Below are 26,808 nucleotides of genomic sequence, written 5' to 3'. Positions count from 1 at the left end.
GTTTCCCAAAACCATCGTTAGCCAACTAAGGTCGCAAGTTCCGTCGTTACAAACATAGTTTGTTGATTTGCAGTTTTTCAAATCCATCACTTCACCGAACATTGTAAACTGCGTCACAAACTTGAGTGCTCGCAACTACAGCTCTGGAGCTCTAGTTTGAAACATAGTTCGTGGCTGTGTTCTATTTACACTTATACCCCTATGCCATATTCATTTAGAACATTCTAACATTCAAAGTTGGAATTATTAAAAACAAAAAAAGCATTAAGGTCATCTCTCTTAGGTGTAATTTGCTTTCTAACTATTTTTACAGTTCAGTTTTAGCGATCTTCATGTTTACAATTTTGCTCTCTTTGCAGTGCACTTTGAAAACATTGATGTTATTTTGAACACAGCCTCATGGCGAAAGCTATAGGGGACCTATTATTTAAAATCGTAATTTGTTACGTCTCCAAAGCATGTCTCCAAAGCATGTCTCCAAAGCATGTCTCCAAAACAAAAAACATAGCTTACGTTAATGCTTTTAATTTCTAGTGGGTTATTTTTTAAGTATCTGTACTGTATGACTTGGGCCTGCTGGTTACTTTCTGCTGTGGTTTAAAAGTGTCAAATTATAAAAGTAGACTTTTCTCTAAATAAAAATAAATTAATAAATAAAATAAAAAATATCATACTTATTAATAATAATAATAATAATAATAATAATAATAATAATAATCATTATCATCATCATCATTAATATTATTAAAGTATGATTTTGTTTTCATTTCCTAATAAATAATAAATATTAAATTTCATTTCCTAATAAATCCCCTCATTATTTATTTATTTATTTATTTATTTATTTATATGACTCTTATATAATATTAGAAAAGTGTTAGCTTTTGTTAGTGATTTTATGTTTTAGAATAGGATATGTCATATTCTCAATATTATTGGTAAAGGAAACACAGGCCCTTTATGTGCCATTTGCATATTCAGTTAGTATGGAAAGCGAGTGCATGTTTTTACCAAATCTATAATTAAATTTTATTTTAAATGTGTGTTTGTGTAAAACAATATAATTTGCACAAAGAAAAGATGTGGTTCTTTTCTAAAGAAGTAGTTACTTAGAGCATCATTATGGGTATTTATGTTAATTAACATGGTTCAAGCGATGGATCTGCGACAGAGAAACTATGCATTTTGGGAAACACTCATCACTTCATTATTCTTTTTTCAAACGATGCATCATACTATGATAGTTCAGCCGCGAGACTAGGGCTGCACAATATTAGAGAAATTTAACATTGTGATATTTTGTTTTTCTGAAACATATTGCAATATGAATACTACTTCACAAGATGCTTTGAATAAGTCTATTTTGGGAGAAAATAATAAATAAATTAAATTGATTTGGGTGATTTTATAAATGAATGAATCAAGTAAAAAATAACAAACAAATTGCAAGCAAGAATAAATTACAATAGAGCAGGGGTGCCCAAACTTTTTCTAATGAAGGGCCAAAAACCAAACTTGATTGAGGCTAGTGGGCCAAAATTAAATACAGTTGTCATGGGTAATTTCCTAATTTATTTAACAATGTTTAGAAATAACTAACATTGCTTCATATTAACTAATACAGCATCATTCTTTATATTTTATAACATTTTATTCTGCAATTATTATATTAAAAACAAAAATCTCATTTATAACAAAATGGAGCACCGTTGAATTTTTGCCTTGATAAGATGGTGGGCTAAATCAAAGCTTACAATAGGCCAACTTTGAACTGCGGGCCCTACTTTGGACATCACTGCAATAGAGCAAAGAAGAAAAAGTTAAATAAACAGTGCTTCAAGGTTTTCCGAAGAGTCGATTAGTATTCAGGAACAGAAATGGAATTATACAAAGTCAAAAACTGTTGTCGTCATTGTATTGATAATTCTGTAAAATAATTCTTCATTAAAGTTACAAATGTTGTACGTTATTGTGTCAAATGTTTTGCACTCTTTTGAAATACCTTTTAAACATACAATTGACAAAGTTTTACTCTGTTATGGTTATACTTCGCAATGATTCCATTGTCAATTGTTGATCAACTATAATCCTAACTCAACATTGCATATCCTGCGAGGTGACTATTGCTTAAATGCACATTGCGATATTGATGCTAAAACAATATTTTGTACAGCCCTAGTTCAGACTCAGATAAAAAATTAAAAGAAAATAATTAATACTTTCTTGTGAGGCCAGTCTTGTGAGGCCAGTCACGGGAGGTACCAGTCTACGATCCAGGGGTTGGGGAATACTTATCTTAATCATCAGTGAATACATCCACATACCTATACATCCATCAATATTTATTTTTTATGCTTGTATGTCATGCCATTATTATTATTATTTTTTTTTTTTGACTGTTTGGTAGATTAATGTATGATCCATTCAGCTGGTTTAGTTTCTGTCAAATTTCCGTTCTTGACTGTTTAGCCCCATCTTATGACTGAATAATGCATAGGTTAGTGTATGCGCGATTCAGCCATTTTGTTTCCTTCACCTTTTCATTTAATTAAATAATTAATGAACTATTACGGATCAAAACAAGTTTTTTTATCTATTTTGATGTTTTGTAGCACATAGCTGTATAATAAGTATGTATTCTTAAATTAGCCAGTAAATTTATTAAACTCAGAATAAATATACATTTTTCATGTTATGAATGCAAATTTACAACATCTACATATAAAATGGTATTTTCAAGTTTGTTTATTTTTTTAACTACTAAAACAAAATTACCAGTTATCAGAAGTAATGTAATAATGTTGGCTTATTTGCAATAATTCTTAATAAATAATAAATCTTATTTTAATTTAAAATATCATTTTTATACGAATATATACATACATACATACATATATATATATATATATATATATATATATATATATATATATATATATATATATATATATATATATATATATATATATATATATATATATATATATATATGGATACATATACACATACACAAACATAATAAAACCATACACTAGCTCAATTCACCAAACAAGACAGTATCAGGAAAATACAGTAATTTACTTAGTAAGTATATACATTAAAAGATAAACTTGTATACATATAAAAATGTATACATACATAAAATAGCATTAAATAAATAAACATAAAACAAACTGTGGAAATTGGATGTATATTTAAAAATTAAATTAAATAAATTAATGAGTTAATTTTTACATTTAACAAAACTATAATTATTTTATAGATTTCTGACATTGAATATATATCGGTTATCAGACATGGCTTAAAAATAATGACCAGCTTATCTGAATCAGCTAGGCAGTGAGCATTCTTACCATCATATATTTCTCAGTCAAAATGTTTGGTGATTTTTACGTTCATAATGCTTTGACAGTGATAACTTGTCCTTGTAATATTAGTATTTAAAAGGCCTGTATAAGTTTGGCTAACCGTTATCAATCATCATTGGGTTGGTAAATGAATGAACGTATGAACAAAATGTCTTTATATAAATTCACATTGTTTTTGCAGATGAGAAATATAATGCGATGAAGAAATATAATTTAGTCACATGGCTAAATATTGCTAAATGGTCATTCAAACAACTTTGCCAAAGCCTCTCTACTTGACGGTTGTTCTCATGCATCCACCATGTTTGTAGTTTGTTTACACTTTTTTTCTTGAGTTTGTAGTTCTAATCAAAAACATGTCCAATGCACAACATAATGTGGGCATTATTAGCAGTTAGAGTACGGACGGTTCTACACTTCGAAATAATTAATGAACAAATTAATGACTTGAACATGCAGGCTATGTTATGTTAATCATATCATATAAATATTTTTACTCATATTTCAGTTTTCTTAGTTGATTGGCCTTCATTGGTGAACATTATTGGTGAACATCTTTATAACAAACATGTTTTGAACCCTTAGAATGTACAACATACTGTAGTTAAGGTAAATTTAACATAGATTACACAGACAAGTGCAATTGGCTCTGTTGTCCTAACAAAAGCACACATGAGAAAGCTCATCATCATAACTCTCTCCGATCAAAAACCTCCTAACGCACTTTGGCTTTGTTTAAAAGGAAATGAATGAGAACACTGCAAATGTTCTGTGTGAATGAAAACACCAGTCACCGCTTCTTTGTGTGCCAGATCTCTTTACAGTTCTTAGTGAAGCTAATCGTGTTTAAAAACAAGGTTAATTTTCCATTTTCTTATGAACAGGTCATGTTTGGAGACTGTCCAAATCTTGATTGAAACCTAAACCTTAGCTCCTCGTCTTTCTCCCAAGGCCAGTATTGAATAAGAGTCATCAAGAAGTATGGAGAGAAAAATGCCCTCATCTGGTATCCAGAGGACCAAATGCAAACGCAGCTGGTCTACTATGTACTATATTCCATGACTGACAGTCTAGTTTATGATATGTTACTCTTTTAAAGAATTCCACTATACCTGAAGAGAGCTATCGGTCAGCATTTTCATTCATCTCAATTGCACTTGCTAGGCTAAAGGCTAAATTCTCTTCTCAGACAGTTTTTTGTTTTGCAGTTTGCATTTAACGTACCAATATTTTACAGACCTTTTAATGAAAAAATATTAATTTGTCTGTCTCTAAAGCATCTCCTACTTAATGCCACTTACAGTACTGCTGCCAGATGTCTTGTCAATAGCGGGGAAAGAGTTAACAAGTTTCAAATGGTTTACGTTACATGTTAAAAATTAAATGCAGTTAACAGATCATTAAATAAAAATAGATATCTGTATGTAATAATTATTTAATTTGTTTTAAACTTTACTTGAAGGGGTTGTTCCTAAGACTGTCATGAAACCTTTATAATCATGACACAACACATGAATGTAAATGGATTTTATGCATGCTTATGACAACTTTCATACCTGTCAAAATTGGAATTTTGACCATCCCCTTCACCCAAACCCCCCCCAAAAAATCCCGAATTACTAAATCTGTTCATCTGGAGCTGTCACATTGTAAATAAACAGTTTAAAACGGTCAGTTATATGTTTTAATATTATTCACATTAGAAAAAAATGCAAATAAATGAAAGTTTAGCCTATTAAAATTAATAGCTATTATAAAGAAATTGAGTCAAGTTATCAAATTTCATCAAACTTTTCTTTATTGTATAATTTCAACATTCTGATTAAAGTGTAGCAAATGAATCTCATTTAGATTTTTAGTTTGATTTCATTAAATAGCGTCACTTTAAAAATGCACAGATCTATAATGAAAGCATTCGATTTACTTGCCTAACTGTTTATGCTCATTTAAGACAAAATTAGTTGTTTAAGAGAAAACCAACCAAAATCGACATGTTTAGTTACCCATCGCGTGTACAGAATCCATTGGGGAAACATCGTCTTTTTTCTCTCTATGAAGCACGTCTGACAGTCACGCATTGCTACATAAAATAACTGTTTTAAGGATTACATAGTGGCAATGGCCCCTGTAATGGAAAGGAAGGGAAACTCACTGTTGTTCTATTTATTTCAGTGTTTCCATGCCTAAATCAAACAAAAGCACAGAACAGATTGACATTTAAGAGCAAGGGGCGTCCCCTGTCCCATGTCGGGCACCTACTTCCACCACCCCCCCTCCTATGTCAGATACGTCGGTAGTGACAACTTGACATTACCAAGACAACATAACTTGACTTAAATCTGTCATGAGACCATTATAATTGTGAATGTTTCATATTCTGATCACTTTTTCAGTGGAACAAACAAGTGTTTGTCATTTAAATGTCACACTAAATTCATATGCCATTACACTGCCAAATCATTTTTAGAAGTGCCATTAATATTGAGTGGCATGTTAATGACAAATTCAGCTTGTGCAACTAGTTAAGGTCCAAAATATATATTAATGATGCTGTTATGAAATACATGACATTTATAGTGACCTCATGAGAAAGTTGTCATAACCATATGTCATAATATGTCAAGCTGTCATAACCATACAGTATGTAATAATATGTCAAGTTGTCATCTTTGCATTTAAAATGTCACAACTGAGCGAATGAGACCTAATGACAGCTTTTATAAACATGCAAGCATAAATATGTGTCATGTCATGATTATAAAGGCTTCCTTACAATCTTATGAACAGCCCTTCAAGTACAGTGTTTTCGATTATTAACCACTAGAGTTACATTCCACATTGATTAACTGATCAGAGAAATGGATAATTTCTTTTTATGATTATGAGGAAAACATGAGTTTGTACAAGTTAATGAAGTGCACAGATACATCATTTATAACATGCACTACTATATACAGTACATATAATAAATAAGAAAAAGTACATTTTGATTTTGTGCTGATTTAAAGGTCACCTAATTTACCCCTTTTTTAAGATTTAAGATAAATCTTTTGTGTCACCAGAATGTATCTGTAAAGTTGCAGCTGAAAACACCCATCAGATTTTTATTATACCTTTCATAAGTTTGTAATGGTTCTGTATTGCTCTGGGGTGTATATAAGCAACTAGTCTCACAGCGGCAGCGGTCGCGGCAGCCTCGTGTGAAGACCGCCTCGTGTGAAGACCAATGAGTGTAAAGACCATTGACTCTACCTTCGCCATCGACTCTACCTGCGCGACTAAAACCGACGAGTGTAAAGACCATTGACTCTACCTTCGCCATCGACTCTACCTGCGCGACTAAGACCGACGAGTGTAAAGACCATCGACTCTACCTTCACCATCGACTCTACCTGCGTGACTCCACCGAGCAAAGACACCGACAAAGCACTTGAGTACTTCACTTTCTTATTTTACTTTATCTTTACACTTAATTTTGTTTTTATTGCACTTTTATTATGTGTTTTCTAATTCCTGTTGTTACTAACACTCGCAAAACACGGGAGGTATGCTGCAGGCGTAATCCTCACAACCTTCGTTCAGTACATGTATCTGCTATTTCACAACTCTCCGTGGGCCTCTGGAATTGTCAATCAGCTGTTAACAAGGCAGATTTTATTACCTCCATAGCTACATATTCTGACTATAATCTCATGGCTCTAACTGAGACCTGGTTGAGGCCGGAGGACACTGCTCCAACTGCTACTCTTTCTGCTATTTTCTCTTTTTCCCACACTCCTCGTCAGACAGGGAGAGGGGGTGGGACTGGACTACTGATTTCCAAAGAATGGAAATTTACACTGAGACCGTTCCTGCCAACAATCAGCTCCTTTGAATTCCATGCAGTCAACATTATTCACCCCTTCTACATAAATGTGGTTGTCATCTACTGCCCACCGGGTACATTAGGTCACTTTTTAGATGAACTGGATGTTCTTCTCTCATCTTTTTCTAATTATGACACTCCCTTGTTGGTGCTAGGTGACTTCAACATTCACATTGAGAGACCGCAAGCTGCTGACTTTCAGACTCTGCTTGCCTCTGTTGACCTCAAAAGAGCACCTACTTCTGCTACCCACAAATCAGGTAATCAGCTAGACCTTATTTACACACGACATTGCTTCGCTGATCAAACACTAGTAACTCTACTACAAATATCGGATCATTTCCTTCTGTCCCTCAATATCCACATTACTCCTGAGCCGCGACACACTCCAACACTGGTTGCCTTTCGCAGAAACCTACGCTCTCTCTCACCCAATAGACTATCCACCATTGTTTCAGACTCTCTTCCTCCATCTTGCAAACTCTCTGCACTTGATACGAACAGTGCCACTGATACACTCTGCTCCACACTAGCATCATGTCTAGACAGATTATGTCCTCTTGCATCCAGGCCAGCCCGTGCCAGTCCTCCTGCACCCTGGCTCTCGGATGCTCTTTGTGAGCATCGCTCAAAACTTCGGGCTGCAGAGAGAATTTGGCGGAAAACTATAAATCCTGCACAGCTTTTAACATACCAAACTCTTCTGTCTTCTTTCTTGGCTGAGGTTACTTCTGCAAAGCAGACATATTTCCGTCAGAAAATCAACAATGCCACTAATCCTCGCCTACTTTTTAAAACCTTTTCCTCCCTCCTCTATCCTCCTCCTCCACCTGCAAACTCCACACTTACTCCTGATGACTTTGCTACATTCTTCTGCACCAAAACTGCAAAAATCAGTGCTCAATTTGCTGCACCTACAACAAACACGCAAGATTACAACACCAACACCACACACACTCACCTCTTTTTCTCAGCTCTCTGAGTCTGAGGTGTCCAAACTCGTGCTATCTAGCCATGCAACCACCTGTCCACTTGATCCCCTCTCATCTCTTGCAAACCATCTCTCCTGCAGTCATACCAACACTGACTCACATAATTAACACATCTTTTGACTCTGGTTTATTCCCCACTTCATTTAAACAGTCTAGGGTAACCCTACTGCTAAAGAAACCCAACCTGGACCTTTAGACTACTTGGAAACTACAGACTGGTATCCATGCTTCCATTCATGGCCACGATTCTGGAGAAAGTAGCGTTCAATCAAGTCCTGGACTTTCTTACTCAAAACAATCTCATGGACAATAAGCAATTCGGCTTTAAGAAAGGCCACTCAACTGAGACTGCCCTGCTCTTGGTCGTGGAGGATCTGAGACTGGCTAAAGCAGACTCAAAATCATCAATCCCCATCTTGCTGGATTTGTCAGCTGCTTTTGACACTGTAAACCACCAGATCCTGCTATCTACGCTTGAGTCACTGGGCGTTGCGGGCACTGTTATACAATGGTTCAGATCTTACCTCTCTGACAGGTCATTCAGGGTGTCTTGGAGGGGAGAGGTGTCCAACCTACAGCATCTAAACACTGGGGTACCTCAAGGCTCTATTCTTGGGCCACTTCTCTTCTCCATCTACACGACATCTCTAGGACCAGTCATCCAGAAACATGGATTCTCCTACCACTGCTATGCTGATGATACCCAGCTATACCTCTCTTTTCATCCTGATGATCCCTCGGTTCCAGCTTGCATCTCAGCCTGCCTGTTGGACATTTCACACTGCATGAAAGATCATCATCTTCAGCTTAACCTCACGAAAACGGAAATGCTTGTAGTTTCTGCCAACCCGACTCTACACCATAATTTCATCAATCCAGATGGATGGGGCAACCATTACTGCATCCAAAATGGTGAAAAGCCTTGGAGTGATGACCAACTAAACTTCTCTGACCACATTTCTAGAACTGCTCGATCGTGCAGATTCGCACTCTATAACATCAGAAAGATCCGACCCTTCTTATCTGAACATGCAGCTCACCTCTTTGTTCAAGCTCTTGTTCTCTCCAAACTGGACTACTGCAACTCTCTGCTAGCGGGGCTTCCAGCTAACTCTATCAAGCCTCTTCAGCTGCTCCAGAACGCAGCAGCACGAGTGGTCTTTAATGAACCTAAAAGAGCACATGTCACTCCGCTACTCATCCGTTTGCACTGGCTGCCAGTTGCTGCTCGCATCAAATTCAAAGCTTTGATGTTTACTTACAAAGCGATTTCTGGCTGCGCCCCTTCTTATCTCCTCTCACTTTTGCAGATCTATGTGCCCTCCAGAAACTTACGTTCTGTGAATGAACGTCGCCTCGTGGTTCCATCCCAAAGAGAGAAGAAATCACTTTCCCAAACGCGCGTGTTCAATCTGCCCAGTTGGTGGAATGAACTCCCTAACTGCATCAGAACGGCAGAGTCACTCGCTGTTTTCAAGAAACGACTAAAAACTCAGCTATTTAGTCTCCTCTTCACTTCCTAATCTGCAATTGCCTCTCTGGATATACCACTAACTGCTTCCTTGTCCTCATTTGTAAGTCGCTTTGGATAAAAGCATCTGCTAAATGACTAAATGTAAATGTAAATGTAATTTCAGCTCTTAACACAATGTAGCTGTTTTTGTGGTCTGTGCCTTTAATGCTGGTTCTCCCCGCCCACCAATCCCACGTGCCTGTCAGAGTGTGCCTCAATCTCTGCCTCGGCTGCATCAGAGAAACAGCACAGTGGCAGACATGAAGGAAGCAGATCTCACATAACGTTTGTGAGAAACACTACAGTAAGAACTTCCCAAATGATTATTTCATGTATTTGTTGTGGAGGTAATTCAAGCCTTTCAATAAGTCACACTAAATGTCGTTACAAAGTTCAAAGTTCACAGACACACACACACACACATACAGCAAACATGGTTTTAGAATGGCAAATGTGACAAGATACACGTTAATATCCACTGCTGCATGGATATCCGTAATGACAATGTACAAAATAAGTCCGATTGTACATCCACAAACCGGGATCTTCTTTTATAATTGTTCTAATATGCAGCTGCAATGATAAAGTAAACACTGTAAAATCACTGTAATTCATTTCAAATCTGCACTGTTTTAAAAATGCTTTAAACTTGTAAAACTCATACCTGATCACATCTGATGATGTTTGATGATCACAGAGAGCTGGACAGATCTTTTAATCCCAGTTGCTTTGTGCATGTCCTGTCTTGTTGATATGATTATGCGTGTTACTATGGAGACATGTTAGTACATGTTTGTCAGTTAATACGGTGGGCGGGATAATGTACTCCTACATCACATTGCGATGGGCCTCAAAATTTGAGGGATTTGGATCCTATTTTAACATCAGGAAATTAAAAAAAGAGGCTTGTGTCTTTATATCACCCCATTATGACACTATACTTACAGACAGTTCTGTCCAAACAGCTTACAAAAGATGACTTTTATAATAGGTGCCCTTTAACACTTATTTATAGGATTATTAAGATCGCCCCCTACTGGCAATCCATAGCATTTGAAAATGATATGTTATAACTGAAAGCAAGTGAGTTTGTTAGTTTTATATGCTCTCTGAACCTCTAGTTCAAAGTAAATGAGTGAGCAGGACTCTTGATATATAGTATAATGTGTGAGCTGTGGGATCCCATTAACATCCTTTGTCCATTCGTCATGGTCCACACACTCTCTGACAACATCCATTTGATGGATTGGACAGGACGGTGTATGTTAAGTGTAGTAATCTGTCTGCTGTCATTAGTGTCATTACACCCAACTACTCACATGCTTCTCTTTCACCAAATACTTTTTTTTACAGAACATAAACAGATTTCCAGTAGCCTCCTGTGCTCTGTCAGAGTCTGGCCTCTCATGCTGGAGAAACACTGCATTTCCTTTCTGTCTCAAAGGCTTAGCATTTTTCCTGGTTGTGTTTGTATGTGTGTGCGCTTGTGTCTGTGTATGTCTGTCTTACAAGCACTTTGTCTCCATTTCTGTTAGTTCTCATCTTGAGTTGAAAAGTTATAAGACATTTGCCCTGCTCCAAGGTCTAACGTGGGAGTGTTTTTGAAATGTGAAAACTTCCATATGGCAGACAACTTAATTCTTTTGTTTTTTTGTGCCTCCTAAGATGCCTTTCTCATCAAATTCTGAAGCGGTGTTGTATTAAATCTTAGAAACGCATCCAGGAATGCATTCTAATAAAGTGAAAACATAAGATGGCAGACAGATGGCAGAAACTTTAATTCAATATCAAACTAAAAGGTTTACTGTTAGCTTAGCAAAATGCTAATGTCTCCCACTTTAAAAAAAATGCTGTGCAAGTTATAATACTTTAAATACCATCAATTATATTAGATTATAGCAACACAGTGGTTTAGTAATTCTTAAAACTGCATGTGGATCTAGTGGTGGGCAAAGCAAGGCTTTATGAAACACTGAAACAGTCGAAGCTTCGAAATGTTTAGAAACCACCTCAACGATGACACCTAATGGTCATTTTTATGTATTGCTCTTGAACAGCTTCAGCAAAAAAACAGTTAAGCAAATTAAGGTGTTAAACCCTACGTTTTAGGGTTGAGGTTTCAAGTGATTTAGTGAAGCAGTGAGAGTTTCTGACTGGCATGCAGAGATAATAGCAACCCAGGCTCATTTTGAAAATGTAGTCCCATGGACGTTTCTGGAGATGGCAAAATACATCCTGGGAGGTACGTATTTTTGCAGTTTTTTGATTCACGAATTCACGAGAGGCCGCTGCGTGCGCTTTTTCGTATCTCAAATGTCTCTCACGAGTGCCGATTGCACCCGTGCTGTTCTCGCATAAACCCACCAGAGGCCGCTGTCGACCAACCGTCTGTCTGACTGACTAAATGATTGACACTGCGCCTGGCCAATCGACCTACCCACCCTCCTTCTTCCCTAAACCCAAACAATTTTACCAACTGACCCACCCACCCGCTTACTACCCTAAACCCAACCAACGATTTACAAAAGCCGTCTGATTTTTTCCTTGCTCTTAGATTTTACCACATTCTCACTCTGTTATTTGCTTGTTCATTGTTTTTGTCTTACCTGATTTCTGGAACCGCTCTTCCCCGCACTCGATCCTGATCGTCGTCGTCGTGGTCAACCCCTCTCTGCATCTCAAGTTCGCCGACGGACACGACAAGCTAACTGGACAAACTGGTTGCAGCAGAAAAGACCTCCACATGGAGGCAAGCGGTCAGCCGGTAAGCACGAAAAGGAATGGCGTCACACCGCCCCGTAACATTCGCTTAAAAAAAATGAAATGCAGATGTAGATGTTCATTTTTAAATGCTCTGTTCTTGTATCATTGTTCTCACATCTGAATGAAAAATTTGTAAATAAACATGTCTTGTTTTGGTCATAAAAAACATTAACATTAATAACTACATCATCAAGTCATAATTTCAGAGTATTTCAATCTAAGGAGGGATTGGAACTTGGATCATTTGCAGCACAGTTGCTCTGTGAACACACACAGTCCACTAGGCTAAATCACATAGATTTTTTTCCAACCCTGTCAGTCGTAGATACGCCAGGTCTTGAAATGCTTCTGAAATGGCCGATGCTTTAAATCACTTTAGTCACATGACCTGGTGTTTCTAAACAATTTAGTCATGTGACCTATTGTTTCGAATCACCTTAGGGCCTACTCACACTATGCTATCCGAACCGTGCCCAGGCCCGTTTCCCGGATCGTTTGAGAAGTGTGAGTGCGCTGAATCGGGCTCAGGCACGGTTCACTTGGCCGGCCCTGGTCTGGTTGGAAGAGGTGGGCCTGAGCACGGTTCACTTTGGCTTTGGCACTTGTAGTGTGAGTGCAAAACGCTTCAAAGCCCGAAACTGAAAGCAAGACGTGACTTTTAAGGGACTGTTTCATATGGATTTATTAATCATTCTTACTGCTCAATGAACGCAAACTGCCGTAGGTTATTAAAGACACAAACTCCTCACTGCATGACAGCTGCGCACCTTCAGCAAACTTCCTCATTCCTGCAGCACGAGGGCTTTATGAGTGTTTATGAGCATCAAAAGTGGCGGATTTGTTTGGCGAAATATCTGACTGCGTGTCACCACATATCATACGACTTAACGATATAACTAGACAAATTTCCTCTGTGCTGAGCGAGAGCGATCACTGAACAGCGCAGCAGTGATAACGTAAGTGTGCCCAGCTCCGATTGTATGTGAGTGCGAGCCGTCAGAGGAGATGGGAGTGGGGGACAAGCGTGCTTTGGCCCAGTTCGAGGCAACTGTACATAGTATGAGTACGGCCTTAGTCACGTGACCTGGGTGTTTTGAATCACCTTGGTCACCTGACCTTGGTGTTTTGGATTATACTTCGGTGCAGTGTTTCAAAACATTTGAGCTTCAGGATGTCGACAGTGTGCGAAAACGTCAGTTTCACATCAGCCCTGGATCAACGTGGATCCTCAACTTCATTGCCCAGCATCCCTAACTTTACAGAATGTTTTCTAATTTAAAAAAATTCTAAAATACATGACACTAAATATATATTTTAATAACAAGTTTACCACAAATTCATAACTTTTAATATATTTCAATGGCAACATTACACTTAAAAAATGACTGTCAAATCTACAGTAACTTACTACCAATTTTGGTTGTCAGTAATGCTGTGTTCACACCAGACGTGGAACGAGCGAATAAATCACGCTATTTGCACATAAATAGACACATGAGTATTTTCAATTTACTCACTTCATTCGTGTGTCAAATTCACTTTACAATAGACGTGGATTCACGTGGCTTCTGTCTGCCCATTGAGTCTTGCTTCATTGCTGAATGGCTAACATGGATTTTATTGAGAGAATAGCGGTGTTTATGTACTTTAGGAAGGCTGATAAACAGCGTCAATTTGTTTGGAGCTGTATCTGAGTCTACCAGATGCATTCAGAGGTGCACCCAACTCTGTGAGTTCATCAACTCCTCCAGAAACTATACCTGGATGATGGAAGCTTTCAGCGGGGCTTTAGACTGAGCTGTGACCTATTTATTGAGCTGTTGTCCGGTATCAGCAGATTTTCTCCCGGGACATCAGCAACAGGCGCTACATAATAATCATGCCCATTCAAGAGAAAGGTCCTGATTGGTTAATGTCTGCTAAAGTTCATATTTTCCAAACCCAGCGTTTCTTGCCAATCGCACAAAACGCTTAACTCTCAACGATTTATTTTGACGCAGAATAACCCAATTCACACACATTGTGCCACAGCATGTCGAGTCGAGTCTTTGCATTGACTAAACATGTAAATCACTCGGGCTTGGCGCTTAGTCCACATCTGATGTAAACACAGCATAAGACTGTTAATTTACAGTTAAGCTGTATTTTCTTACATTACTATTGTAATTATTAATTTACAGTACCAAAATTGCCAGTAAGTTACTGTACAATTAATTGTAATGATTAATTTGCAGTGTAATTATGAAATTACTTGTAATCGAATACATATTCACCAGTCACTACATGAGAAACATTTTTATTATCCCCATTTAAGGGATCAGTGACGCAGAAATTAACTAGTTTTAAAGTGAATCAAAGATTAATTGACTTGGGCAAAGTATCTTGATTTGTTTTGAGTTGTTTTAGAAGTCCTAATATTGGCTCAGTGGATTTCTCCCCCTGTGATCCCTCGGCTCAAACAGGAAGGTCTAAATTGTCTCTGATTGTGTTTTCTCCTAGGTGTGGATTGGGGCGAAAATGAAAAAATATTTCTCCCTCTTTGAAGTGCAGACAGTAATTTGTTTGGTGGCATTGAGGAATGTCTCGCTAAACTATCTCTGCCATCCATTCCTGTTATATTCCACAACAAGAAAGTCGATGTTAGAGCCAAACTGGCCACCTGGAGCCAAGAAAACTCGAAGCAGTGGTGGGAAGCGAATCGCTGCAGCATTCATTGTTTGTGTCTGTCGGAATCAAAGAGATATTGGCTTTATGAGCGATCAAACACACACAGTGACCGCAGAGGACAGTGGATTTCTTATTGGAGAGGACGGGTGGTCTGTTTCCACACATTCATGCACACACAAACACACACATAATGCATCTGAATCTGTCAGCAACTCTCTGTTGGATGTTTTGGCACATAGTGAGGCTTCAGACAGGCTGAGTTTGGCCCAAAAACAGTCTTGCTGATATGATATGGAGCTTTTGGATAAAGCTGGATGGTGCATCTGTCCTGGTTTGATCTGTTGGAGGTCTTGCATTGTGTTTCTGTGCTTTAGATTGTAACTTTTTTTTTTCTGTAGATTGTTTGTTGGAGAGCAGAGAGTCTGTCTGTGTGTGTTGAAGAGGACCAAGAGATGGGCATCAGGCAAAGTTTCTTAGGCTTTAATTTTGATGGTGGGTTTCATTTCAGATTACAGGATCTGGAGGTTTCCCAAAAGGACTCCAAATGGAAAGAATTAGTCGGTTGAAAAACGCAGATGTGTTCGATTGTCCGGTAAACCCCATTGTTGACTTGTTGTTTCCAAGTAGACTGAGTTTCTTGCATTAAGCATGAAATGTGCTTTTCGGTAAAGATGATGTGCACAGTGTGTTTTCTGCCCAGTAACAATAATCAGAGGTTTTCAGATTTTACTTGAATATCTGCTCAGTTAAACAGAAAGAAGGCATCTGACTAACTTTAATGGCTTGTTTAAATAAAATGTTTATACTAGTGGTGGGCTGTAATTGGCGTTAATGTGCTGCGTTAACGCAAATCTCTTATCGGTGTGTGAATAAATATTGCCAGTAATCTATTCTCAAAGTTGGAATGGGAGCTAGGTCTGTTCTATGCAAGCTATGATAACTTTCACCTTGATATTTTAGCGCGGATGTATACCTTGCCGAATCGCACTGTAGGGGGCGAGAACGAGTCTGAGTGTGACTTTAACTGCAGTTCGGCACTTTCACTCATGAACGTTTCATTCATGCCGCCGTGACAAACCAGGGTATTAGACACAAATAAGGATTGGTGAGAGTGTTATGGAATTTAATAACGCACGCCAAATGGAAAGAAAAAAAAAACTACCACATTTCGTGATGTGTGTGTGTGTGTGTGTGTGCATGTGTGTGTGCGTGTGTGTGTGTGCATGTGTGTGTGCGTGCGCGGTTCATTATTTACAGCTGCGTGTGTGGATCTTGTGGGAAAATATGGTGAAAAATCCTACATGACGGTAATAGTTTGACTGCGGTGTTTACTTTAATAATGCCACTAATATATTCATACTCCATGACTTAATTCCATTTCTGTTCTGTTCAGTTATGACTTTAGTTGGGTTAAGGTGATCAAAAATCGCTGTTTCGAGCTTATTTAGGCCTACAATTCAAAATTTATGTTTAACTATAGAACTTATAGAACATCATTTATTTTCATCACCAATTATCATAGTAACAGTTTCTCAAGCAGTTTGTGATGCATTTTGGAAACAGGAGATGAGCCCCTGGTATAATGCGCCACCTTGCTTGAAAAACCCGTTCTCAAAGACTTACTTTTAGTCGTTATTTGGGTAGCACACATATTCTGCATGCCTTCAAATGAGCCATTTTAATCTACATTAATCTAGATTAATTCCAAGATTACAGTGAGATTAATATAGATTAAACAAAATGTATCTGCATGTGTCCACCTATAATATATACATTTTTGATGTTATGTAAATTCTACCACATAGAAGTCTGTCATTCAGCAAAGCAGCAGCTTATTCAAATATTAGTATAAATTGGGATAGGATAGAAATTATATAATGTGTAATTATATAATAATAATCTAAGAAAACAATATACACCGTATTTTTAATGTAAAATAATTATGTAGAATTATAAACTATAACATGTATATTTCATTCCTTCATATCATTGTTTACACATTGTGTCTTGGTTTTTCCCCTAATACTGTAAACATCATTTATTACATATTACAAATTTATCATTTTTATAGATAATTTAAAGGATATTCCTGGATTTTCAGCAATATTCTCATCTTTAGGATCACATGGTCCTGTTCCTGCGAGAAATCTGTTATGTAATGTAAAAATCGCTCACTTTTTCCCATACTGTATGTAGGATGTCTGGTAGATCAATTCAGGTCGTAAATCCTCATAAAAAGGTCTGTTTTAACCAAGAAGAGATACAAGCAAATAAGGGAGTAAAACTTAAAGGGAATTTACTCCACTAATGACCCACCCTAATGTGGCTCCTTTATAAGTTTCTTTATTCTGCTTAGCACAAAAGATGATTTTTGGAAGAAAAATGAAAACCTGTAACCATTGACTTTCATAGTAGGAAAAACAAATCGTCACCTTAGAATTATAAGGTTTAATCTGACATTTTTGTCAAAATTGAGTTATTAACATATTCTTATTAAACATCTTACTTACATTATGGCTTGTTTTTTATAAGTTGTTTACATTTTAAGATTTAAAAAAAATGCGCGCTGATACACCGGCTTTTATGAGGAGACTTTTTTTCCGCTTTCGCTTTTCAGCCTTTTCCACTGAGCCTTTTCCACTCTCAGTGAATGGCAAATGGAAACGTCCCTTGCCTCAAATCTCTGTGCATTTTAAGAAAAACAAAACACAATGTACATTCGGAAGTGTAGCATGCATCCATAACATTTATTTATTTTTTATTTTTTTTTGCGCAGCGACCCTACTTTGAATAAGTCTGATTTACTATACAATAAATGGTAACTGCGTTTCACAAAAGACAGAGTTTTTTTTTTTTTAATCGCACCTGGATGCTATGAGTATAAACAAGAGACCAAGACCTTAAGTATGGTAAGAATGAATGAATAAATGACAGCTTCTATAATTGTCTGAGAGGAATCCACCTTTTTGCCCAGTAGGCCTATTTTGTGTTTTATTTGCTAAGCTATTTTTTAAAAGATAAATATAATGTATAAAACTATACATTATTTAAATTACTTCCTAATATCTATACATGTGATAAGCTTTTTATATCAATGGACAATGCACAGATATTGCTGTTTCATAATGTTTTTACACTACATTATTTGAATCTACCAAGTTTAATTTACAATGTTTGCAATGTTTACATTGCTCTACTTACATTAAATCTAAATCCAAAATATCAGAAATGACAACAGATTGTTAAGATTTAAATAATGACAGTTTTAATGTTATTGACTAATGCAATTTACAGATTTCATTCATTCATTTTCCGTCTGCTTTTTCCCTGGTTTATCACAGCAGAATGAACCGCCACTGACTTGACAGATTTATATATTTTAATTTCAGGTGGTTTGTGTAATGTGTTTTATATTTGGTAAAATAATTTCTAATTGCATCTTAATTTTCAACTAATTACACTGTTTTGCTTCAATAGGTGGATTTAGAGGGTTGTGCATAAAAAGCAGAAGTGGATTTAGCTGGTTTTGACACAAAAGAAAATTTACCTTGTTAAAAAACAAAGAATTGTCTCAAGTAACATTTAAAAAAAAAAAAAAAAAAGGTATTTTATTTACTAGCTAATAACCTTAATAACACATATAAAATGAAATTTCTGAACATAATTATAGGAGCCTGATATAAAATGCTCATTTACAAGAAAAGATATCTGATGGATGTAGAGGGTTTTGCATCTGAACTTTTCAAATACTATAGGAGTCAATACAGGTTTTTATTTTGTGTTTAAGAGATGGAAATTCATAGGTCTGAAACAAGTAAAGGGTGAGTAAAAGATAACAGAGGATTCCCTTTTGGATGAACTATCGTTCCAAGACCATTAAATTGTCACACTTACCAAAATAATAATAATAATACAACAGATTTTAATCCAAGATGCAAGTGTCTCTTTATTGACTGGAGGTCAAAAATAACAGTGCAAAAGAGACCAAACAGTGAATTTATGTGAGCAATAGTCGTGACAGAATCGTCAGCCAATAGTGTCCAGAAGTCAGCTGAAATCAGGCAAACAGACCAGGTAATCAAATAGTAGCCCATGTGAGTCAAGATACACATGAAAATAAACAAGCAATAACAAACTGACAATCAAACAAAGGATCGCCGCTCAGATATAGCCGTGGTAATTAGCCACAGCTGGTCAGCTAATCAGAACAGCTGATCGGCATAGCAATAAACTACGTAACCACAACAACACTGACACGCCACAATAACCCACGTGGAGGTAAGCAACACAGCCATGTGACAACACAGACAATAATAGAAGTGTGCACTTACATACAACCGCAACATAATTGTGATTTTGGTTTGTTTGTTTGTTTGTTTTAGTAATTAAAGACATATACTCCTTTGTCCTTTTTCCAAGTAATTTTAGAGTCATTTTAGAATTTAGATTTTGTTGAATATTACTGTCAAATAATCTAAAAATCTATTTAGCCATATTCTCCATATCTCACACATTGTTGGGACTAAATTTATGTTCATAATATTTGTATGACTTTTAGTTTGCATCAATCAATTAATCAATCAATCAGTCAGTCAGTCTGTCAGTCAGTCAGTCAGTCAGTCAGTCAGTCAGTCAGTCAGTCAATTAGTCAGTCAATTAGTCAGTCAGTCAATCAATCATTCAATCAATCAATCAATCAATCAATCAATCAATCAATCAATCAATCAATCAATCAATCAATCATCTTATATTTGTCTTAAAGTAAGGGTTTAATTATGATTTCAAAAGAATTTAATTGAATTACATTATATTTAATCCAATTATGCTAAAACTGGAAACTCCAGAAAACATCTGTGTACACATTATGAGGGTTAGGAAAGAAAAAAGTCCCTCTGCCCCTAATGACACCATCATTCTTGTATGAAACAGATATAACACCCCCTGTTTGGAGAGGATTTTGGAAAAGGACAAAAGTATATGCGAGTCTCTATTGTTTGGACATCAGCACTTTCGGTGCGTTCAGAGCACGTGCGGCGGCAGCCCTTTATGCAGTGGTGTCGATTTATGCAGTGTGTGGGCATTTCCTTCGTAATGAACCCTCAGGGGAATGAGGGTTTTGGAGGGAGGGAGGTGGTGGGATTGTAATATTTCCTGCGAGACCAAGCTGAACGACTAGCTCAGCGGCCCGTTCTGTGCCGGGCTTCAATTTTGCGATGACTGAGGGGGGCTCTGGCATGACTTTAACAGCCCTTCTTGAAGTTCACATTTGATATTCCAGCACATCAGAGAAGAGGTCTAACCTTGCCATCGATTTACCCTCTCATTTGGGCTGTCTAATTTGCTGTGGAAGCGAAGGGAAAAGACCCTGCGCTCTGGCAGGGAAAAGCCAATAAGTCGTAGGGACTGCTACGTGTCCTACAATCGATTAGCGCTGTGTGGCTAAAGCCTTGTAGAGTCTCTCTCTCTTTCGCTCTTGTTACGTTCACGGCGCCCCTGGCAATGGACGCGGCCCATCAGTCAAAGCCAACGAATCTCAACTCGACACAGCGAGAGCGCAACATGAGCTGTCAAGTGTATCTGTCAGTGAGTTTGTTCACTCTGGCAGAAAGATTTGTATTGATCTTCGCTCGTGGTTTGGATTTCCCTCTTTGCCCTCATAGACTATTCCTCCTTAAATGGTATAAACAAGACAATGTCACATTTTCTTCCTAAAAGCGTCAGGTTGTTCAGAAACATTAGTGAAGAGTTTGTTGTTTTGCTTCTGACAGGCAATGTCACAGAGTTTCAGAGATGGCCACACGAGTTAGAAAGAGGAGCGATCGATTCAGAGATCAGGTTGCCCGAGGGTTTCTTCCAAAGCTGATGAAAACATGATATAGCAGGCGCACAGAAATAGCCCTGATTCGCTTAATGGACTTGATTGTGCAAGCTTTGTGTTCTACCTGTTTTTGAAAAAGCCTAATCTCTGCCTCTCCTTCAAACCCTTCAGGCGGGGATGATCCGCGCAGGTCAGGAGGAGTTTTTTATCGAGCCACTGGAGAGAGGAGGCGACATGACAGGAGAGGAGGAAGGAGGACCCGGGCGTCATCACATCGTCTACCGCTCCTCTGACATCAAGAAGCCGGCCGTCAATCAGCCCGCTGACTTTCACCCCAGAGGTCAGACCACCTTTATAACACCAGCTCGTCATGGAGCGCTGCCGAGAGCTTTCACATGCATGCTGATGACTATAGAGAGAGATGCTGAGTTTCATGCGGTTGACACTACAAAATTATTTGGCTTTCTGAATTATTAGCCCCCTTGGATATTCTTTTGTCACCCAATTTTTGTTTAATGGAGATATTTTTTTTCACATTTCTAAACATAACAGTTTTAATAACTCATTTCTAGTAACTAATTTATTTTATCTTTGCCATGATATTTGACTATATATTTTTCAAGGTACTAGTATTTAGCTTATGTGCAATTTAAAGGGTTTACTTGGTTAATTAGGTTAAAGGTGCAGTAGGTGATCTGTCAAAAAGCTAACCGTTAGCATACTAGCTTTGAAAACACAGTCCCTCAACTGTCGTCCAAAGCCAGACCTCCTGAAATCACGTACGCACACTGTAAAGATAACAGTAGACAACCCATTTGATCATGTCATTCACCAGTTAGAAAATTTATAGTGCTTGATAATAGTATAAATCTGTAGGAAAACTGTATTATATATAGCATGTTTTCAGTTGTGTAGCAAGCAAAACTTGTCATACTGTGCAATATTTTATGTACGCAAGGATCGCTGGTAGGGATGTCCAGATCCAATCACATGATGAGAAATCGGGCCCGATCACGCAGTTTCAGACTCGATCGGAATCGGTCAGGTTACCTCCTGATCAGGACTCAAATATATATATATATATATATATATATATATATATATATATATATATATATATATATATGTATATATATATGTATATATATATATATATATATATATATATATATATATATATATATATATATATATATATATATATATATATATATATATATATATTCTCATTATTTTTTAACACATCTATATTTATGCGGTGGCAAAGAGTTAGATCTCTTTCTTGACTTTACACAGAAACTGCAAGCATGCTGCATGACATCACTTTGTTGCAGAGACGCTATTGGTTAAATGCTGGCAGAGAAGAACACGGAAGCAGCTTTAAGCAAAAAATGCGAGTATGTCTGCAGTCTGGAGGTATTATAAAGTTGATGACAACATTGCCATAGCAAACTGTGAGATATGTAAACTCGGGATTGCCAGCTGGCAATTTTAAATTGAGGAGCTATTTGTTTTTATATTCGTTTTTTTTTTTTTTTTTTTTTTTTTAATTTAATTTACTCGCACTAAATTCAAATTTAATTTACTCATGCACTAAAGTCCAAAAGTGAAGAATTTATGTTATCTATTACTTGATTGTTCAAGCTACCTCACAGAAGTACTTTGTTTGTTATCAGAGTTGTTGAAATTTAAAATAAGGTGAATTAAACCAAAAAATAAGAAACATCCTGGAACGTTTTCTTCACTCTTCTCTATTATTTTTATGTTATATAGAAGTATCGGATCGGGTTTCGGTATCGGTCGATTCTCGAAATCAAATGACTCAGACTCGGACTCGAGGGCATAAAAATCTTATCGGGACATCCCTAATTGCTGGTCTCACTCTCTCACGCTTTGTCCTGAAGCCATTTTGCTTAGCAAGCCATATGCAAGCTACAAGGCTAGGGGGATTAGCGCTATTTACTGAAGTTTTGCTGTTAAACTAAATAAAAATCCACATTATCGATGTTGTAAAAGGACCTCATAAAAACTGAAAATAGTCACATCACATCACTGATGGCTGAACAACACTTCTGTGCATATAACCCATTTGTAAAACAACACCATCTACATAAGCTTTGGGGGACTAAAATAGTTTTAAAACAGAACATTACCTGTCTCACAGAAATACTTCAGCCATGGTGCCGTCCTTCCTCCAGTGCAAAAGTAACTCCTATATTGATTCAGGATTTGGAAAAAAATTAATTCAGCATATGTTTTTACTGCTGTCACTCTCTCGTGTGCACAAACCTTAAAATCTGTCTGCGTGAACAGTGGTGTGCAGCAGTGGCGTTGCGAGGGGGGTGCGGGGTATGTCTTTGCCCCTGATGTATTGTCAAAAAAACCCTGATCTTTTGGAATATGCTGCACTTAAATAAAAATAGGTTGTATAACATTTATTTTCTTATCTAAGTACTTAAAATGACCACATACATCACGTGCATTCCACTTAATGCAGTGTGTGTCAGGTAATTAAATAGTCAGCTGTTCAGCAGTACCTGTTTCTACCGGCAGGTGGGAGTGGCACTGTTGTCACATGGTGCTAAAATAAATCCCGCCACTGCACTGTCATCATTCATTCATTGTTTTGAGGAGCTGAAGCTGGTGCGGTAATAATACAACTGTTTTGCGAAACTGAATAGTTGTAACTACTGATGAAGCTTAATATTTATTTTCACAGTATAAAATGTGTGCAGTTTTGGTGAAATAAAATAACTGTCATCAATAAAATGTGCATCATATAAATGTAAATAAATGCGAATTAGTCATAAAAATGTAAATTGTACTAGCCTTCTAGATATGATATAGATATCTAGGCATATTTATCTATGATATAGCCAGTCACATCTGTTTCTGTAATAGTTAAATCACAGTGAGTCCATGCATTAAGCATATTATTTATAGCTATATTCTACTGTAACATGCTATGTCAGTTAGCATCGGATTACACAGTAAATCGATACCTAAGATGGCTGAAAGAACACATAAACCATTTATTGTCGCTGTCATGTAAATGATCAGTTAAAGCCATTTTATGTTTATTCAGATCTTATTTCTTTATTTAACTACAGCAATAGCTGGATGCCTTCATCCATATTTGGGATTTCCTGGAATATTCTACTTATTTTGTGAGGCATATATGGAATTTCTGCTCAAGTATGAATAAAACAGGCGTTACAAGCATTAAAGTGCTACAATGCCTACATTAACCCTATTTTGAGGAAAGCTAAAAAAAATCTCCCTCTAAAGAAATTTGAAGTAAACATATTTCTAGCACATAGATCATTATTTTTTTATACTAGTCGGTTGGGTTTAGGGAAGGGGGTTGGTGGGTCAATCGGTCCTTTTTAAAAATCTATTGGTTGGGTTTAGAGAAGGGGGAAGGTGGGTGGATCGATCAGTTGGATAAATGACAAAATAAACATATTTTTTTTATTATTAGGAAACATATTCTTCCAAATTATTTCCATAATAGTCCAGAGGCGAATACTAGCTTAATGTCAGCAGGAAAGTGTAGTTGGGATATGCAGTATTTATATTTGATTTATATATATATATATATATATATATATATATATATATATATATATATATATATATATATATATATATATATATATATATATATATATATATATATATAATCACAAGCTGACAGTTAAACAGTTGAGCGTGCATCTTTTAAACTGTCTGCTTTTTGTTGGCTGTATGTGGGCGGAGTAATACACAAAGGGTAAGAGGCTGTAGGAGTTCTGATATTGCAGAATATCGCACGGCTATCAGCCAATCAGATTCGAGAACCAGACAGAACTGTTGTATATATATATATATATATATATATATATATATATATGAACTACTCTGCAATTATTATCAAATCTCGTGTCTCAACTACTGTATATAAACTAGTAGACAAGTTGACAACTGGAATTCTCAAGTGAAATTCACAAAAGCGACCATGCTGGTATTTTTCTTTGGGGAGAGATAAACTGGAAATGAGTGTTAAAATGATATGTGAAGCACATAAAATTTTAACGCATGGTAAATGTAGCCTCTTAGCAAACATTTGCAGTCTTTGCAAATACTGCATAGGCTTTATCCATTTGATGCAGTGAATTTAGCTGTCTAAAAGCCATGTCTTGTAGTATTAAAGAAAAGGTTGAAAATTGAAATGAAAGTTCGGATGAATGAATAATGACAGAGATGAACTTCATTTTTGGTTGAACTATTCCTAACTGAATGCTCTGGAGCAGGATAAAGCGAGGAAAGTTCTCCAGGGCTGAGTCATTGGTCTTCCACCCCCGTCTCTGTCTCTCTCAGCATCCCGTGCGAGACGTGTGAGGAAAGGAGCTGCAGAGTGACTGGATAAAGTCATAAACTTCTCTAAAAAGGATTCACATGTCACATTGAGTTTGAGCGGTCGAGTTCAGCCGGGGGATATGGAGAGGCTTGACATGCGTCACAGTCCCTTCGTGTTTTTAATTTTTCTTTCCAGACTCTTTGTTTTGGAGAGCTGCATGAAATGCTTAACTGCAGTACTGCATAACAGAGCCGTGTTTGACAGAAAAACTCAACATCTTGCAGGTCCTTTTAAAAGGAATTATAAGAGTAGCTGTGCAATCTATCAGTGTTGGGCACTTTTAAAAAGCAATACTGTTTTAATGTGTACGTTTTGTTTTACTTTCTGCCCAAACCTAGGTTTGTTTCAAATATTGTGCATAATTCCTTCTTATAGTCTTCAATGGCTGCCTGTGGTCAATGTCGACTTTGAATCTCAAAGACAGTTGTAGCTGAGATCTGGAATATAGTGGTCCCTCGTTATTTTTTGGAGTTCCGTTCTAAAAATAACCCACAATAGGCGAAATCCGCAAAGTGGTCAGCTTTATTTCTTTTACGATTATTATACAGAGTGGGCAATTTCTTTAGATACACCTTAATAAAATGGGAATAGTTGATGATATTAACGTCCTGTTTGTGGCACATTAGTATATGTGAGGGGGCAAACTTTTCAAGATGGGTGGTGACCATGGTGGCCGTTTGGAAGTTGGCTGTCTTGGATCCAACTTGTTTTTTTAATAGGAAGAGAGTCATTTGACGCATCAAACTTATTGGGAATTTCACAAGAAAAACAATGGTTTTAACGTAGCTTTATTGTTTATTTACAAGTTTCTGACCACTTCTAAAATGTGTTGAATGTGCTGCCCATTGTGTTGGATTGTCAATGCAACCCTCTTCTTCCACTCTTCACACACTGATAGCAACACCGCAGGAGAAATGCTAGCACAGGCTTCCAGTATCGGCAGTTTCAGGTGCTGCACATCTAGTATCTTCACACAATAGACAACAAAGATAGTGAGGCCATTCTTCATCAATGGAAACCACTGCTACATGGTGATGTGTTTCTCTCTTTATGCACTGAAGCTGGCACGTTCCCTGAGTTTTTTCAGCAAGATGGTGCACCACCACATTATGAGTGTCAGGTCCGAGCATTCCAAGATGAACAGTTTCCTGAAAAGTGGATTGGTCATCGTGGGCAAGTTGAGTGGCCCCTAAGGTCTTCCAATCTGACACCCTTAGACTTTTATCTTTGGGTTCATCTGAAAACAATTGTCTATGGTGTGAAGATACAAGATGTGCATCCACAAAACTCCAGCCTTAATGGGGTCGCACTCCATGCACATGACAGCTGGAAGTAACACACACCGGATGCGCACATTCACATGTTATTTAAAGTGAAATTATTCAGATGCTGCTTAGTAGTGCATCAGAAATATGAACAGTGT

General features: G+C 37.0%; 1 protein-coding gene across 1 annotated transcript in view; it reads left to right on the top strand.

Annotated features, from left to right (window-relative positions):
* The window catches only part of adamts2a (ADAM metallopeptidase with thrombospondin type 1 motif, 2a), a 169,128-nt gene that overhangs the window by 43,068 nt on the left and 99,252 nt on the right, over nucleotides 1–26,808 (top strand). The window contains exon 3 of the mRNA XM_695292.8: nucleotides 21,158–21,326. Coding sequence (XP_700384.4) covers nucleotides 21,158–21,326 — 169 coding nt within the window. The remainder of the gene's footprint in view (nucleotides 1–21,157; nucleotides 21,327–26,808) is intronic.

This window comes from Danio rerio, chromosome 21, assembly GCF_049306965.1.
Source record: "Danio rerio strain Tuebingen ecotype United States chromosome 21, GRCz12tu, whole genome shotgun sequence".
Lineage (NCBI taxonomy): Eukaryota > Metazoa > Chordata > Actinopteri > Cypriniformes > Danionidae > Danio > Danio rerio.
This window is presented reverse-complemented; position numbering and strand designations above follow the sequence as displayed.